Genomic DNA, 17,364 nt, shown 5'->3' with positions numbered 1-17,364 from the left:
TGCTGATGGTTATGGAAACTGTTGCTATGTAATGCCCTGAATGAATCTAAAACACTTGGTAAATTCCTTTTCCTATATCCTTTGTGATTTCCTGGCTCATCAGAAGCCTCCTGCTGCTTAATCCATCCAAAGTCTACAATCTTCTTTGATTACTACAGATGCAACCCTCTTATGCTTAAAAGATTTGTCCATGTTATTTCCAAATACACAAAGTATAACTACTTTGGAATTTGAACAAAAATAACCACTTCAAATCCATTCAGAAATTCGGAGTGGTGGTGGTGGTGGTAAGATTGGAGAGAAATCCTTTGCTCTACAAATCCTTTACGAATGCTCTATATTTGACCTTGGAGAAACAGACATACTAAAAAGTTTACATCTGCAGGTCTATGTATCTTATGTATCTATGTATCTTATAAAAACTATCCAACTATGGTGGATAAAGATCTTTATAGAAGTCAAGAAACTGTTTGTTTAATTTATATGAAACTTCATGCAGAAATTGAAATGGGGATTGATTTTTATATTAAAGTTATGATTTTACATATTCCAAAGCAGACTCTGGTTACTTTTAGCAAAATAGTTACCTTTCAATATGCTTTAAGAAATCTTCTTAATATTCACTCACACATTTCCTCCCTTCCTCCCATCCAATTTTTCAGTGAATTCTTTCTTGGAATTTTGAATCTGCAGCTATTTATTAAAACATTAAATCGTCCAAACAATACACACACATATATACCCCAACACCTCACCTAACAAATAAAAACAATATATGCAATTAGTAGGGGCAAAACCTTCAGCAAAGGATTGTTACCTTGTCGTGGTGCTGGAGCTTGAGCACCTCAATGATGCCATGGGCTAAACCGTGAAGGGCCACCCAAGACGGGAAGGTCATGACAGAGAGGTCAGACTAAATGCGATCCCTGGGGAAGGTAATGGCAACCCACCCCAGTATTCTTGCCGTGAAAACTAAATGGATCAGTACAACCAGAGATATGTCGGTATACCATCGGAAGATGAGACCCCCAGGTCGGAAGATGGTCAAAATACTACTGGGGAGGAACAGATTGATTACATCCTTTGCAGCCAAAGGTGGTGGACATCTGTACAGTCGGTAAAAACAAGGCCTGGAGCTGACTGTAGTTCTGATCACGAACTTCTTCTTGCACAATTTAGGATCAGACTCAAGAGATTAGGGAAGACCCACAGATCAGCTAGATATGAGCTCACTAATATTCCTAAGGAATATGCAGTGGAGGTGAAGAATAGATTTAAGGGACTGGACTTAGTAGATAGGGTCCCGGAAGAACTATGGACAGACGTTCGCAGCATTGTTCAGGAGGCGGCAATAAAATACATCCCAAAGAAAGAGAAAACCAAGAAGGCAAAATGGCTGTCTGCTGAGACACTAGAAGTAGCCCAAGAAAGAAGGAAAGCAAAAGGCAACAGTGATAGGCGGAGATATGCCCAATTAAATGCAAAATTCCAGAGGTTAGCCAGAAGAGATAAGGAATTATTTTTAAACAAGCAATGTGCGGAAATGGAAGAAGACAATAGAATAGGAAGGACAAGAGACCTCTTCCAGAAAATTAGAAACATTGGAGGTAAATTCCAGGCAAAAATGGGTATGATCAAAAACAAAGATGGCAAGGACCTAACAGAAGAAGAAGAGACAAAGAAAAGGTGGCAAGAATATACAGAAGACCTGTATAGGAAGGATAACAATATCGGGGATAGCTTTGATGGTGTGGTCAGTGAGCTAGAGCCAGACATCCTGAAGAGTGAGGTTGAGTGGACCTTAAGAAGCATTGCTAATAACAAGGCAGCAGGAGACAACGGCATCCCAGCTGAACTGTTCAAAATCTTGCAAGATGATACTGTCAAGGTAATGCATGCTATATGCCAGCAAATTTGGAAAACACAAGAATGGCCATCAGATTGGAAAAAATCAACTTATATCCCCATACCAAAAAAGGGGAACACTAAAGAATGTTCAAACTATTGAACAGTGGCACTCATTTCACATGCCAGTAAGGTAACGCTCAAGATCCTGCAAGGTAGACTTCAGCAATTCATGGAGCGAGAATTGCCAGATGTACAAGCTGGGTTTAGAAAAGGCAGAGGAACTAGGGACCAAATTGCCAATATCCGCTGGATAATGGAAAAAGCCAGGGAGTTTCAGGAAAACATCTATTTCTGTTTTATTGACTATTCTAAAGCCTTTGACTGTGTGGACCATAAAAATTGTGGCAAGTTCTTAGTGGTATGGGGATACCATCTTGTCTGCCTCCTGAAGAATCTGTATAACGACCAAGTAGCAACAGTACGAACAGACCACGGAACAACAGACTGGTTTAAGATTGGGAAAGGAGTACGGCAGGGCTGTATACTCTCACCCTACCTATTCAACTTGTATGCAGAACACATCATGCGACAAGCTGGCCTTGAGGAATCCAAGGCTGGAGTTAAAATCTCTGGAAGAAACATTAACAATCTCAGATATGCAGATGATACCACTTTGATGGCTGAAAGTGAAGAGGAACTGAGGAGCCTTATGATGAAGGTGAAAGAAGAAAGTGCAAAAGCTGGCTTGCAGCTAAACCTCAAAAAAACCAAGATTATGGCAACCAGCTTGATTGATAACTGGCAAATAGAGGGAGAAAATGTAGAAGCAGTGAAAGACTTTGTATTCCTAGGTGCAAAGATTACTGCAGATGCTGACTGCAGTCAGGAAATCAGAAGACGCTTAATCCTTGGGAGAAGAGCAATGACAAATCTCGATAAAATAGTTAAGAGCAGAGACATCACACTGACAACAAAGGCCCGCATAGTTAAAGCAATGGTGTTCCCTGTAGTAACATATGGCTGCGAGAGCTGGACCATAAGGAAGGCTGAGCGAAGGAAGATCGATGCTTTTGAACTGTGGTGTTGGAGGAAAATTCTGAGAGTGCCTTGGACTGCAAGAAGATCCAACCAGTCCATCCTCCAGGAAATAAAGCCAGACTGCTCACTTGAGGGAATGATATTAAAGGCAAAACTGAAATACTTTGGCCACATAATGAGAAGACAGGACACCCTGGACAAGATGCTGATGCTAGGGAGAGTGGAAGGCAAAAGGAAGAGGGGCCGACCAAGGGCAAGATGGATGGATGATATTCTAGAGGTGACGGACTCATCCCTGGGGGAGCTGGGGGTGTTGACGACCGACAGGAAGCTCTGGCGTGGGCTGGTCCATGAAGTCACGAAGAGTCGGAAGCGACTAAACAAATAAACAACAAAAGGGGCAAAACTCTGTGGCTGTGTTCACCCAACACGCCTAACCAGTTAAAGATGGATTTGCACATTTTAAGCTTGGTTTGGGTAACTTTGATTTGATGTTTTGTAAGTTAGCATGTTGTGCAAACCAAGCCTGTCTGTGGTCAACAGACCTTACTTCTAGATAAGCATACTTAAGATTACAATCTAAATCTCAGCCCTATCCTATCATCTAGTGTAAACCTATGTATCTACTTAACCCAAATACTTTCCAGACCTTGACAATATTTTTGCCACCCCAAAAGGCGAAATTTGTATAACTGCAAATTATATTTAAACAGCAAATAATCAAATGACATTTCAGAGTCCCCTTTTTGGGGGAGATGGGCGGTGATGGAAATTTGAAATATAAATAAATAAAATAAATAAAAATAATTTTTTGTTGCAGTTTTGAAAGTTGGAAAATATACTGAGCTATTCCATTTTTGCAGTTATAATAAAGCATTGGCAAATAATGCACTAATTATTTTCCAGAAATGTATTTACTTTATAATAAATACAATTTATAATAAATCAATGTATTGCTTTATTCTGAAAATGCATAAAATTAATGTATATTGTTTTTGCTTACTTACATGTGTTGGGAAGCATTGGGGAAGAGATGAGAATAGTGAGGGGCTGAATCTTCAGGACCATGTGGAGCTGCATGACTAAGAACCATCAAAACTGGCCGATGAGGATACATCTTCTTTGAAATTCGGAAGAAGCTAATACTGTCATTGGTGATCAGGTCAGTCAGATAGTCCTGAAAGAATGAAATGAAGGAGAATATTTAAGCAAAGCAAAGCAAAATGAAAATACAAAACAATAATTTAAGAATGAAGAGAAAAGCATCTGTTATTTTTAGTGCTTGTACATGCATACTACTCCTATATTTTAAATGTATTTTCTTACAGTACACTGCTCTGAGAGTTACCAGATTGCACTGTGGACATCTACTATGTTGCCTGAAAAACATCTGTTAAGTGCTTCCCCCACCAAGTTCTTAGCCATTTCTATTCTTCCTCACTTGCATACTATGGGTCAAACTAAGAAAAGTGATTACTATGCCATGTTGGGGAGGGAGGTGGAAAACAGAACAGCTGGAGAAAGCTCTAAGAGAAGCTGTAGTCATGGTATCTTCAGCTTTGATACAGCTGTTAGGAAACAGGAAATTGTCTTGTCCCCTTAAAATTATAGAGAATATGTTGCATTCACAGGACCTACCAAAAAAGAAAGGCATAAGCTATGAAACTCACTGCTTTAGTAAAAATATTAAATATGAGTGCTGGATATAAAACTGTGGTGTAAAATTATAGGCATGCTTAGATTCACAGCAAATTTTCTCAAGGTTAAGGTAAACATAAAGCTTAGTTTGACTGTTGCCTAGATGTTGTCATTTATTTATTATTCAAATTTTGCTACCGCCCATCTCCCCCAAAAGAAGGACTCTGGGCGGTTTACAATAAAATTAAGACTATAATAATAAACAATTAAGATCTTATAAAAACAATTTACAAATATAAAATACAATATAAATAAGTATAAAATCCAAGAGGTTAAAAATTCTGATCAGGTGGGAGGGGCTCTATCATGATGCATTCGTTTTTTAACTTTTAACTCTCATGAAAATGTATATTTTTTGTGTGTATTTGAAAATTTCTCAAGATTGATTTGGGTGTGACATATGCTGTCCTGTGGGAAGTCTAACTAAAGCCAGTGTGCTGGACTAGGTCTGGTGAGATCCAGGTTCTAATTCTTACTGAGTCACTTAGTACTTACTGAATGTTCCTACAACCATCACTGTTTGTCAACTTAATTATTTTTTGTCATTATTTGTTACAATGATAAAATGGGGTGGAGAGAACCATATACCCCAACTTAGATTTGGATGAAAAGGTAATAAATAATCCTGGTTTCAGACACAAATATTCAACATTCACCTTTTTTCTTACATCTTGCCGCAAAGTTTTGTTTAACTTTCAATAACTTCAGAGAAACTTGCTAAAGGTGCAGCTGTGCTTTAGACTACATTCCTGCACATGGTCACAAGTCCATGAGACTGAACACACATTACTATGGAGAAGCTGACAAGCAGGATGCCATGTCCAGTGAAGCTGCACTGTATTTTCCATTTTGGATCTACACGTATGGAAAACATATGCTTCACAACAATGTTTCACTGGTTTTGTCAGCAAAATGAACAAAAATAAGGATCTTTCCTATTTGACTTTCAACATTTTGTAATGGAAAAGCTTAGTTTAAAGTGGGTAACTGAGTTTGTTATCCAACTAAGAACTACTACTAGTTCCAAAATGTGTGCAGGCTGGGCTAGTCACACGATTCTTATCATAGGTAGGGGATTCTAGTTACTGACTTGACACCAACATTACTCGCAGGACCATTTAAACTGTGCATGAGGACAAGTACAATTAGAACTAGCTGTCTGGTGTCCTCAGAGAACGCTTTGTCAAAATCTTGAGGATGTTCTTCCTCTGATAGCAATGTGCATTACCTCGTGTACAGTTTCAGGTTTAAGGGATTTCTGTCAGTTCAAACAGGCCTCAGCAGGTTTAGCTGGATATGATAGAGGACAGTAACTCCTCCAATGCTAGAAATGAAACCCAGACAACTTGAGAAGCAGGTGTCACCCCCCAACAGTTAGGAATGCCAGTTCTTTAGATGTTCCCTAAGGGCCTCATATATGACATGGGGATTACTTTACATTGATGTTTAGTCCTTATGTAAGACCTAGTTCTCATAGTCTTGCCTTGTTCTATCTGTACAAGTTCAAATTGCAGACAGACTCCACGTGATCAAATATCCCTATATACTGAGCCCTAGTTACCGCATGATTGAACAGCCCTACTTGGCTTCAGTGATAGTGCCCAACAACAATACTGATGATTAGTGATTATAATTGTTCTCACAAGGTTATTAATCACAGGGAAATTTTGCTTTCTACTCATAAATTGTGTTAGGCAAAATTTCATTACGAAAGGCTTAGAGTAATTGCCCTTCTTCCATCTGGACTGGACCATCACCCCACCTTAAACCAAAATACCAATGCAAAGTGAGACTGAAGAAACTGTCACTTCTAAATCCAAAATAGCATTTAAGGCTCAGCAAAGTCTTACAGCTGATGTTCTGCAGTTATTAAGTTGCCAATGTGAAGGCTTTTTGAAGCCCATGTGGAATTTGGAATGAGCTTAATACTCATCTTACACTTCAGTTTTTTATTATGCCAGTGACTGGGAAGCATCAAGGAGAGGAAGCTTTTTTATAACAGCAGAATTTTATAAATAGAAATATAGAAGAACTTCTGCAAGTAATTGTAAGTTGACATCTTGTCCTTTGTGGTATGCAGATGCCTTTCCTAATTGTTTGTTCTGCTGACAGTCTGGAATTCAACTCCCAAATTCCTACAGAAGAATAGGAAGATCATTTAATGACCAGTCAGTCCCTAGGTTTTTTCATACTACATGCTGGCATGAAATGTGCTTTCCTAAACACCAATCCTTATTCTACTTCCATTGCCCCTGTTACCAGATACTGCCAGTCATCTGACTTCTCTCCAAGGTGAAAAAGCTTAATAGATTTCACCTGCCATAAGGCTGCTCTGGGGTGTGTGTGTGTGTGTGTGTGTGTGTGTGTGTCAGAATAAGATGGAAATACAACTATAACACTGGGTAGAGCTAAGGAAGACTTAAGCCCATCTCATTTATGGGCTGAGAATGTGATGAAGGCAACATCATGGAGAGAAGGGATACAGTAAAGTGTTTCTAGGGTATAATGGGTCAGATCTAAATGGAAAGATACTCAATGTCAGTTTCAGTCCTAACAAATACTATTCAGAGCATAATAATATGAGCTTACTTTCTAACAACCTCCAACAATTCTTCCTCTGCAGATATGCTGTACATAAACTAATTTCCTCCCCCCACCCACGATATTTTTAGTATAAAACAAAACAGTCTGGGGAAAGCTGCTGCTGATGTGAGCAAAGGGATGCCAAACACACAAAGTGAGCAGGCAGTGCTGCGGCAGCCCAGGGAGCATCAAGGAAGATGTCAATGTTGGGTCGAGGTGGGTAGAGACAGTTCTGGGGGAGGCTAGGAAAGTGGGCAGAAGAATCTCTTGTGAGCAAAGTGGGTGAACTGAGTTGCCAGAGGTGAGGAAGCAGTGTCCGGTTTAGTTGGAGGTGGGTGCAGAGATGTGGGTGGCTTTGATTGTGGCTGTCCAGGCAAACTCCAGGATATGTCCTGCTGGTAGCACAGGTATCAAAGACAAAGGGTGGAGGAGCAGGCAGGAATCACCATTTTCCTCCCTGTTTGAGAGACAGTACGGCTTGAACCAAAGTCTCTGTGTCTCTCTCAGCTCTGTAAGTGTCAAGAATCAGAGGTTCTTCCAAAGTACATATGGCAAAAAATGCATGTGGGAGGAGTTATCCAGTATACAGCAAAACAAAACAGAACAAAATGGTCAAATTCTGACTTTTACAATGGCATATAGCTAAAAATTGCCTTGAATATTAAAGTTTAAATACCTTAAATTATAAATACTGTAAGCATTTGTTTTCCATTATGGGTACCAACCAGAATCCCTGCACTGATCTCAGATCTCAGATCTCAGCATCTATTATTTTTTAAGCTATTATATTTCAGGAAAATTTCATCCATTGTTCACCTACTGCAGAATACTTCTAGAGGTCATGCAACGTTCAGAGTGGAATAAAGTGAATACAGCAGTACTGTTCATGCTTAATAAAGACAGACACTTCTGTGCCTCTCCAGCATTTCAAAAGTCACACATTTATTGTTGAAGTTCAGAATTAAACTTAATGACAAATATATTAAGAAAAATGTTTTTTAAGACTTCTGCTGTTTGATATTATCTTTTTAAACACAGTACTAATTACTTATCTATCTTATTACTACATATAAAACTTAATGAGGTAAACAGATAAAAATTGAGAAGGACCACAGTTCAGTACTGAAACCCAATTGTTACATTTACTGTAAGAAACCACAATACATAATCTGTTATCTCCTGATTGTTTGGAAAAGACACCTTCCTGAAATCTTGGACAAGCTGCTACCAAGCAAAACTGATCAGATTCTTTGCCAGTATCATCTACATATGTTAGGCCAGAATTCCAATAATTCTCAGGGAATTGTAATCCAATATATCTAGATGGCACCAGGCAGAGAAGATTTATTTATGACATTTATGTGCTGATCCATAATATAAAACTATTTGGAAAGCATCATAATGCTATTTGAATGCAAAATTATACAATTTAATTTGACTGTATAACATATAAATGCAAACATAGGATCTTAAAATCAAAAGCATAAACTTACAGCAATACTTAAAAAAATACTGAGAGTCTGAGGCTATATGTAATGTGTAAAGTGCCTTTGAACTGAAAGATTTCACCTGGAACTGAAAAGATCTCAAGAATACTGCCAGGCAAACCACTCCAAGGAGACTGTTCCATATCCAAGAATGTCCTCCTATCTGATAATAACCTGCCTCACTTCATTTGATTGCCTGTAAATACGAGGCAGAGATTCTGAAGATTTTAAAGATCAGATACAAATATAGGAGGAAACTAACTCTCAAGCCATTTAGGTTTTTAAAGTTTAAAATTAGCACTTTAAATTGAGCCCAGTAATACACTGGGAATCAAGAAAGTTGAATTAGAGAGGGATTTTTGAATGGGTAGACTGGTTCTTCTTCTCTTTTGAAACTAGGGGTAGTTTTAAAAACAGTTTGTGATGCACCATAAGGAGCTGCTATTACAAGATAAAAAGTCTGTATGTGATAGAGAGCCTGTTTTTTTTTTTTTAAAAAAGCACTCCTTTATTAATTTAACAGTCTTGGTTAAAATTTAGATTTATTCACTCTATTAAATCTGAATTTGTGTACAAGAACATACCCATTCTATTATTATGCTAATCTTAGTGATAAAGAAACACAATGCTATATGAATATTACATTCCAAATAGTTTCTTTCTTTTAATAGATCATTGTAATTAAGAGATCAACAGAAATGTACTCTCGATCTCTTTTTCACAGCCCTGTAACCCAATATTGAATTTAGGAATTAGTGCTAGATTTAGAATTGACCAAAGTCAGCATCCCACCACCCTGGAAGCAATGATTTTGCAATAAGAGAATTACATGCATACAGCAGATCAGAATATTACCCTGTATGTTAATTAAACTAGAGAACACTAGCCAAAACAGTGTGAGTCAAGCTACAATAAAATCTATTTCTCAGCTGGTAAACATATTGGAATGTTCACCATCTCTGGAATTGCCTGCTGCCACTAAATAAACTTTAAATTATACATCCCTCCAGAAGTAAAATGACAATACACAGCCTAAAGAGAAGGTTTATGGATTACAGTTTATATTACCAGCAGTGGCTTTGACATATAAACCAAATACTCTAATTAGACTAAATCCATAACAACCGTGCTAATCTCACAGTGGTGGCCAAGGGGGAGAAATTAAAATAAGTCAATAGGACCTACCCTAGAGTAGTCAGATCCATGTTTTTCCTTCACTCCATTTCTACAGAGTGTGTAGTTGTAAAAACGAGAGTTCTTAAGTAATCCAACCCATTCTTTCCAGCCAGGAGGCACATAGGAACCATTGTATTCATTTAGGTACTTCCCAAAGAAAGCTAGAAGCAGAGGATGACAAGATATGTGAAGAGACAGCAATACACATAAATACGTCTCAGATATCATCTGCAAAGCTTTTGCAACATAATTCATACAACCCACAAACACGAAAAAAGGTGTATAAATACAGTATGTACTTTCTGTATTAGGAGTAAAACAATACAGTAACAATACAATACCTTGCCCTGATAATGCATAATAATTTTTGTGACAGTCACTAATTTATCACTGAGGGTGAAGAGTTATGATGTTGGCTTATGCTCAGTGTGAAGAAGGTTGGAAGCTTCTTTATTATTGTCTTTGTTTCTTTTTCCCTTCTCTTTTACTCTCTCTTTTCTTTTTAAACTTCTTAAACTTTTCTTACTTTTCTTTTATCTTTTAGTTTAGTTTGCATTTGTTTTTACTATGTCTGTTAAAAACTTCAATAAAAATTATTACTTTAAAAAGTCACTAATCTATTATTAATAACTTTACATGCTTTGATGCTGCCAATTTTATGTAGCAGAATACATAAATAAAAATATTTAAACCACCTTTTGATAAAAGCATGCGTGCATGCACGCACATGCACGCACACAAACATGTACATACATACATACATACATACATACAAGATTTTTTTTATCCTGAGAGAGTGACTGACCCAAAGTCACCCAGCCGGCGTTCATGCCTAAAGTAGGACTAGAACTCTCCTGGTTTCTAGCCTGGTGCCTTAACCACTAGACCTCTCTGAAAAAGAAAAAGAAAAGAGAGAAAGAGCAGAATGTTTTTACTGATTTCTGGAAGTTGGCCTCTTTTGTAAATGACTTCCAGATCCTAGATACAGTCATTGATTGATTCATCCTAACCAGATGGATCTCAATGGTTCTGGGGATTTACAAGAGTGTGGTATGGTGTGATTGTGAGTAGGTGGAGTCACCCTTTGTGGACTTCTACATGCACTCACTTTGCTTAATGAACGGGCAGCCCTGATTCTATTTTGGGCAGGGGATGGATTCCACCTAATAGCTACCAAAAAGAGAAATGGACTGCTTTAGAAATTGGAATTAAGAGTTCATTTTGATTGGTAATGCAAAGATCCTTCTATCTGAAGAAATCCTGAGTAAATGAAGCAGAATAGGCATATATACCATGCATATCATACAAGATTTTGTGTCACCTCTCTATACCTCTATGGGTATAGAGATTTTACATAGCTGACTTCAAGGTTCATGCAGAGTCAGAGATATTCTAATACATTCCAGTTCCATCAATTTAACCATTAATGTCACACTGCCTTGGCCTTTAATTAGGTCATCTCCCTGAGTCAATCTAAAATAACAGCGGTGAACACAATCTAAGCCATTATGATTAAAGGATGGACACACATAACTGAACTCAAGAAAGGGCTGTGGAACCTGAAAAAAATGCTCTTCCAGGTTACATTGCTTTCTGAGCCACTTTTAATATTTAGAGAGCAAAATACAATCTATAATAATGTGTGGGTAACTGAACAATGAGGCACTTCTCCTGGTCTGGAATCTAGGGGATAATGGATTCAGATATTGATTCTTATCCAGAGAGGCAGATACACAAATATCTAAATGTTTTTGTGCTTTGTCATTATGTTACATCCAATAGAATTGCTTCTGGCACCGTTTTTACACCTCCTAAATGCAAGACTAGTTTCTACTTTACTAATCAGAAGTACTTATTTGGCATAGGAGAACATGAATTCTCCAAATTTAAAATAAAGATTTCTTTTAGAAGCACTTTAGGTAAAGGCTGCATGAGATTTCCTAATTTATGTTTAAAAACAATCAAATAAGTTAGAATCTTTCTGTTTAGTGCCCAGGATGTTCTTTTTATTCCTGCACTCTGGTCTATACCCTTTGTTTGAAGACATATAATTGCTCTGGAGACTTTGTTTTCTTTTGTGGTCTATGCCCTGACTTATCTAAAATCTCTAGTTCACATGGTCTCCTAAATAATACAAGATAAGAATCATAAGGAGCAATCTCCACTCTGATGACTAACCTCTATTTCCATGGCCAGAGATGTTTCTTCTTTCCTCAACCCATTTTGTTTTGTTACTTACTCAGAATAACTGTTTGCCTTAAGAATCCTTTACGCCTTGATACATGCTTGATGAGTTTAAAGTCTGTGTGATGATAGTTATCTCTGCCTGTCTTCTGTGTGAGTTGTTAAGACCAATAGATGGTAGTCATGCAAGGAATGCGTGCAAAACTATGTCTGGGATCGTAGGGCATGTAATTTGAGTCCATCTTCAGTTTTACTTTTTAAATGCAATTGTTGTTCCTAAGTGTTTGTGAGTGTTGTGTGTTCTTTTTCAGGCAGTTTGCCAAATGCAAAATATGCATTGTGCATGAACATTATAGATACTAGTGCTACACTCTTGAGCTTTTCAGTTGCAAAATGCAGGCAATGTGCACAGTGCAATGTTTCCCATTAGAAAGAAGTATCTTAGCAATAGCAAAAAGCTTTTTGTTCTCATAATGCTGTCCACTGGATATTTTGTTGAAATATGTATTGTGAATTTACTATTGTTTGCTTAATGCCATGAGATCTGACAGACTACTATTATACGGTTTAAGAGTTACGGTTTTTTCCCAACTAATGTTCATCTGGACTTTTACAATACAGAAATGGTAGCCTGTCTTTCCTTCCCACCCCACCCCACCCCACCCCTTTATATTGTTATAATTTACAGCAAAAAGAAGAAAAATATTAGGTATGTGAAAGCTGCTCAGTTTTTAAATATTCATGGGTATCCGTGGTGAGGCAAATAACAAAACATGCTTTGTAGCTTTGCGATGCAAACTCAAGTCTTTTGTGAAGTTGTTTGTGATGTCACAATGTAAGTGCAAAAGGGCAAGCTTGTGTCATGACATCCCAGCAGTTTTGTCATGTTGGCATCATTGTTGTCACTGTTGCTAACTGCAGATGCCTATACCCACACAGAACTATAGTCATAAACTTTGCCAGAAATAAAATCCAAGGGTTTGTTATATAATTCAACATCACATTTATCTTTATACGTTATTACTCTCCCCAAAATCATATTAACATTACAGCATATATTAGAGCAAAATGGGATGAACACAGAACAACTCCAAATCATGTTTGTCTGTTCCCTCACATATATTATATCTCCAGCATAAAAAAGAATTTTGGTACCCAATTCTTCCTAAACAACTGCTGAGTCATTCCCAGAGCTGGTAGTCTGTCTTATTACTGCATCTGGCTACTGGCTTCTGTTCTGTGATGTAAAAGTGTGCTTAATATTTCCTCTTTTGGGGGGGCTATGGGAATTTTTGAAACAGTTTGCTTTTAAAAAAAACCCTATCCGTGGCCATTTTTTTTACAGGTAGCACTCAGCATAGACTACCAAGTGACCTATTTTTGCAGTTCTGGGACAAAAAAAAAGTGTTGGGAGTGAGGGCTTCTTTCAAGTTCTCATACAGTTCTAACTACCATAAGTTTCAACTCCCACATGTAATTCCATAAGAAATGTTAAAAACATTTCAAACTTTGTTCCATTGGAGTTTTCATTTTTGTTGTTAGACTCAGAAATTCTCCACATGCTTGTAAAATTCAATGAGATGGCATAGATAAACAGACAAAATACATCTTCACTATGGTATAGAAAAGGGGATGTTGGTGAACATGGATATTCTTTTGCTTCTAAGACCAGACATATCTTTGTGAATCTCTGATCTTCAAAACTAATTCTACAGAGGTTCCACCATTTATTCATCGATTGATTCTTAACAACGAGTGGCTAGTGATTATTCAAAATTAGTTTGTCATTTATCAGCTGCAACTGACATTACAGCAGAAGAAAATACTATGCTAATATTTATTTTTGATCTGGAAATGTGATCAAGTCTGTACTGTGAAATATGTGGAATGTTACTTCAACTGAAAAAAAATATTTTTACTGTATTTGTTTTTAAATTTTACACATATATCCTATTCAGGCAATAGTGTTGTTTTGTATCACTTTATAAACAGAAAAGATTGACAAGACTGCTTAACTCTGGAAAAGGACCAGCTTACCTTATGTAAAAAGTACCTTTTAGTACAGAATCTGTTTTGTTTGGTTTAGCAATAAATTTGGAAGACGAACTAGGAAAAACATGGTTTATAAATAAATAGGCAAAGGAAATAGTATAGAGTCTTAATAATCTAATTAAGAGAAAACTCCCATCCATTAAAAGTCTGACTGGTTCTAACCACAAACATTCTAGTCTCCCAGAACCTGTTTTCAAACACAAGGAACTGTAAGATTCAACTGTGACATTTTAAAGTACCTTCTTGCTGGAGAAACTTTGGAAAGAAAGAAAAATCTGTCCTGTTAGAAATGCTGGTTGACATTTCTGTTTGAGAAATAGAACATACAAGGTTTGGAAAAAATAATGTGGTGCCAGTTTTTCCTTTCCCATAAATATATACAAAAGATATTTACTGATGGTAGGAATCATAAGAGATCAGTGGAAGTTCTTGAGAAAACTAACAAACTTCCAAGTCTTCCTTCAAATCTTAACAGAAACAGAGGTAAGCATCCATGCCCTTTTGCATTTTTCTAGGATATTATGATACAGGATTATCAACACTATCACCTTTTATACTATTCTATGCCTGATTAACCAGAAACCTGAAAGTCTGTATTTAGTCCAAAATCAGCCTGCACAGGATTGTGGCTTTAAGAACGTTAACAAGAGCCCTGCTGGATCAGGCCACTGGGCCATCTCATCCAGCATTATTGAGTGGCCAACCAGACGCATTCAAGAAAGCTCATTAACATGGACAGGTGGGTGAGAAATGTACTTTTTCTGTTGCTCCCTATGAACTGGTATTTAGGAATGTTGCTTGCAATTCCAGAGGTAGTAAATTACCATTAAGACTAGTAGCTGCTGATAACTTGATCCTCCATTAATTTGTTCCCCTTTTTGGAACAGTCTGACAGCAGTGAATCCCAAAGCTTGATTACATTTAGTGTATAAAAGTATTTCCTGTTCTTGGTCCTGAAACCCCTCACATTTAGCTTTAAAGAATGACCTTGAGTTCTAACATTTTGAGTGAAATGAAAAAGCTTTTCTCTCCATGTTTTCCATACAATGACTAATCTTATGCAGTATACCTGTTCAATGTCTCCTTTTACCTGCCTTTGTTCCAAGGTAATAATCCAGATGTCCCTCATGAGAGGAATTGCTGTCGCTCCCCTAAATCATTTTTGTTTCTCTTTTGTATGCTTTTTCCAGCTCTAAAATATCCACTTTTCAGATATGGTAGCCAGAACTGCACACAGTACTCCAAATGCAGTTTCACCTATATATAGGAATTACTGTATTTCATTTCCTTCCTAAGCAAAGATATGCCAGAGCCAGAGTCCCCCTTTTTGGGGGGAGATGGGTGGTAATAGAAACTTGAATAATAAATAAATAAAATTTGGTTATTCTTTCAAAACCAAATAAATTTAGGGAAGAAATTATGTAAATGGGCTCAGAACCCTGCCTGCCTATCTGTCCATCAACAGGAAAACTCTAATACAGAACAGAACAGGATCAACTTTGGTGTGGTGGAAGAAATCAGCAAAAGAAAGATGGAGTCAAAAATGGTCAAATCTAGTCATAGAAAAAAAAATATTTTCCAGAAAAAAATATTTCCAGGGCATCCCTCTAGGTGAGGCACTTTTGCAGCATCTCAGAATGCTGCCAATTGCTTTGTTCCACCTTCCCACATCCCGCCTGGTCACAGGACTGGAAGCAGAGCATATTCAGTCTGCCTTGTGCTTTCCAGTGAACATGGAGGTGCTCATTAGGGGCAAGTGGAAATACACAGAGACGTAGGGCATCACTTTATGAAACAAGAAACTACAGGTGTCTCCTATGGCCACTCCTGGTAAAGTTTGGCAATAATTCCATAAACCACGATCTTCATGCTTTCCCTAACTTGATTTTATTTTACAGCAGCTGTATACTGTGCTGACATTTTCATCCAACCCTCCACCATGACTCCAAGATCTCTTTCCTGATCAGTCACCATCAGCTCACATCCTATTAATGTATATGTGAAAACTGGGCATTTGCACCCATGTATCTTGTCTTGCTGTTGCTCATATTGAACTTTATTCGGTAGTTTGACTCCTAGTCAGGTAGGAGGTAAGACTTCTCAGCTCTCTGCAATCCCATTTTTTATTTTGCTGTCCTGAACACTTTGGAATCATCAACAAATCTAACCACCTTACATGGGTTTGCTTTATGAAAGCTCCACTTAAGAGGTGGATGAGCTGTGATAAGAAGCCCCACAACATCTGGTGTCATCAAAGCCTATATCGTGTTAAAGCTGCTGGTTATTACTCTATAAGAAGCTGAGCAAATTAAGAATTAATGCTTGCATTTTCTTTTTCTTTATCTCCATCCACTTTTCCTTCGGTATTATTTTTTTCAGACTGTAACTAGTTTTCATTGCTTGGTAAGATGCTCTACGTACTTTTCTGTTTGAACTTGTAGGATTTAAAAGCTTTATTAGGTAACAAATCTGATTTTTGAAACTTGAACCTGAATCTAGTCCAAATGTTGCAGTCCATTTCACTGGGTTCAGGATCACAGATACACCCGCAGCCTGTACTGGCTGCACATTTACAACAGTGTGAGTCCAAAGCAGGGGTACCCTCAGGACAGCTAAAAGAAAATAAGGTAGCCATGACTGCACGATCAAAGCCTGACCATTTGGATGCATCTCAACATATACGTTGCACATAAAAAGGGATGGGGTTTTGATCACATGATCACAGCTATCTTCTTGACATTTTTGATCCCTTCCCCAGGTCAAAGGCTTAAACTAACAGTTTGAACAATATTTAAAGAAAACTCATCTTAAGTTGTTTGATTTTTTTTTTAAGTTTAAACAAGCTTTTAATTTGTCATGGAGACTTTTGTTTCAAAGCTATTTTACTTTACAGCGACTACATCAAAATTGTGACACTAGGTTTTACTGTCTGCCTTGGTTGTAAATTGTTGTCTTGATTGTTACGTTCATGTTTTGTAAACCACTTTGAATATATTTTTCATCACTGCTTGGTTGCCTTGGTCAGGTGAGCATTTGTAAGTCTATTGCAACCTGTTTCTGGTATTTGGTTTTAAAAAAAAGTGGAAATCAGGATGAATCATACACAGGCCCAGTAAAATCCAAGGTGGTGAGGCACAATTATATAGCCCACATATTGATTGTAACCTTTTATTTTGAGTGATAAAATTTCACTGCAGTGGTGGTAGTTTAAGATGAAAATTCATGTACGGGGTTTTACAATTTTTCTTTTCTGTTATGTTTTCTGTTGAAAAGGTAACAGCTGAAAATCTTTCCTAAA

General features: G+C 37.4%; 2 protein-coding genes across 3 annotated transcripts in view; one reads left to right on the top strand and one right to left on the bottom strand.

Moving 5' to 3' along the window:
• SULF2 (sulfatase 2) overlaps window positions 1-17,364 on the bottom strand; it is a 328,818-nt gene that overhangs the window by 66,403 nt on the left and 245,051 nt on the right. For both annotated transcript variants that reach the window (XM_063297104.1, XM_063297103.1), the window contains 2 exons: window positions 9,840-9,991; window positions 3,894-4,063 (listed from right to left, as the gene is read on the bottom strand). In XM_063297104.1, coding sequence (XP_063153174.1) covers window positions 3,894-4,063; window positions 9,840-9,991 — 322 coding nt within the window. The remainder of the gene's footprint in view (window positions 1-3,893; window positions 4,064-9,839; window positions 9,992-17,364) is intronic.
• The window catches only part of NCOA3 (nuclear receptor coactivator 3), a 221,839-nt gene that overhangs the window by 189,050 nt on the left and 15,425 nt on the right, over window positions 1-17,364 (top strand). The window lies entirely within an intron of this gene.

The sequence above is a fragment of the Candoia aspera genome, chromosome 3 (genome assembly GCF_035149785.1).
Source record: "Candoia aspera isolate rCanAsp1 chromosome 3, rCanAsp1.hap2, whole genome shotgun sequence".
Lineage (NCBI taxonomy): Eukaryota > Metazoa > Chordata > Lepidosauria > Squamata > Boidae > Candoia > Candoia aspera.
This window is presented reverse-complemented; position numbering and strand designations above follow the sequence as displayed.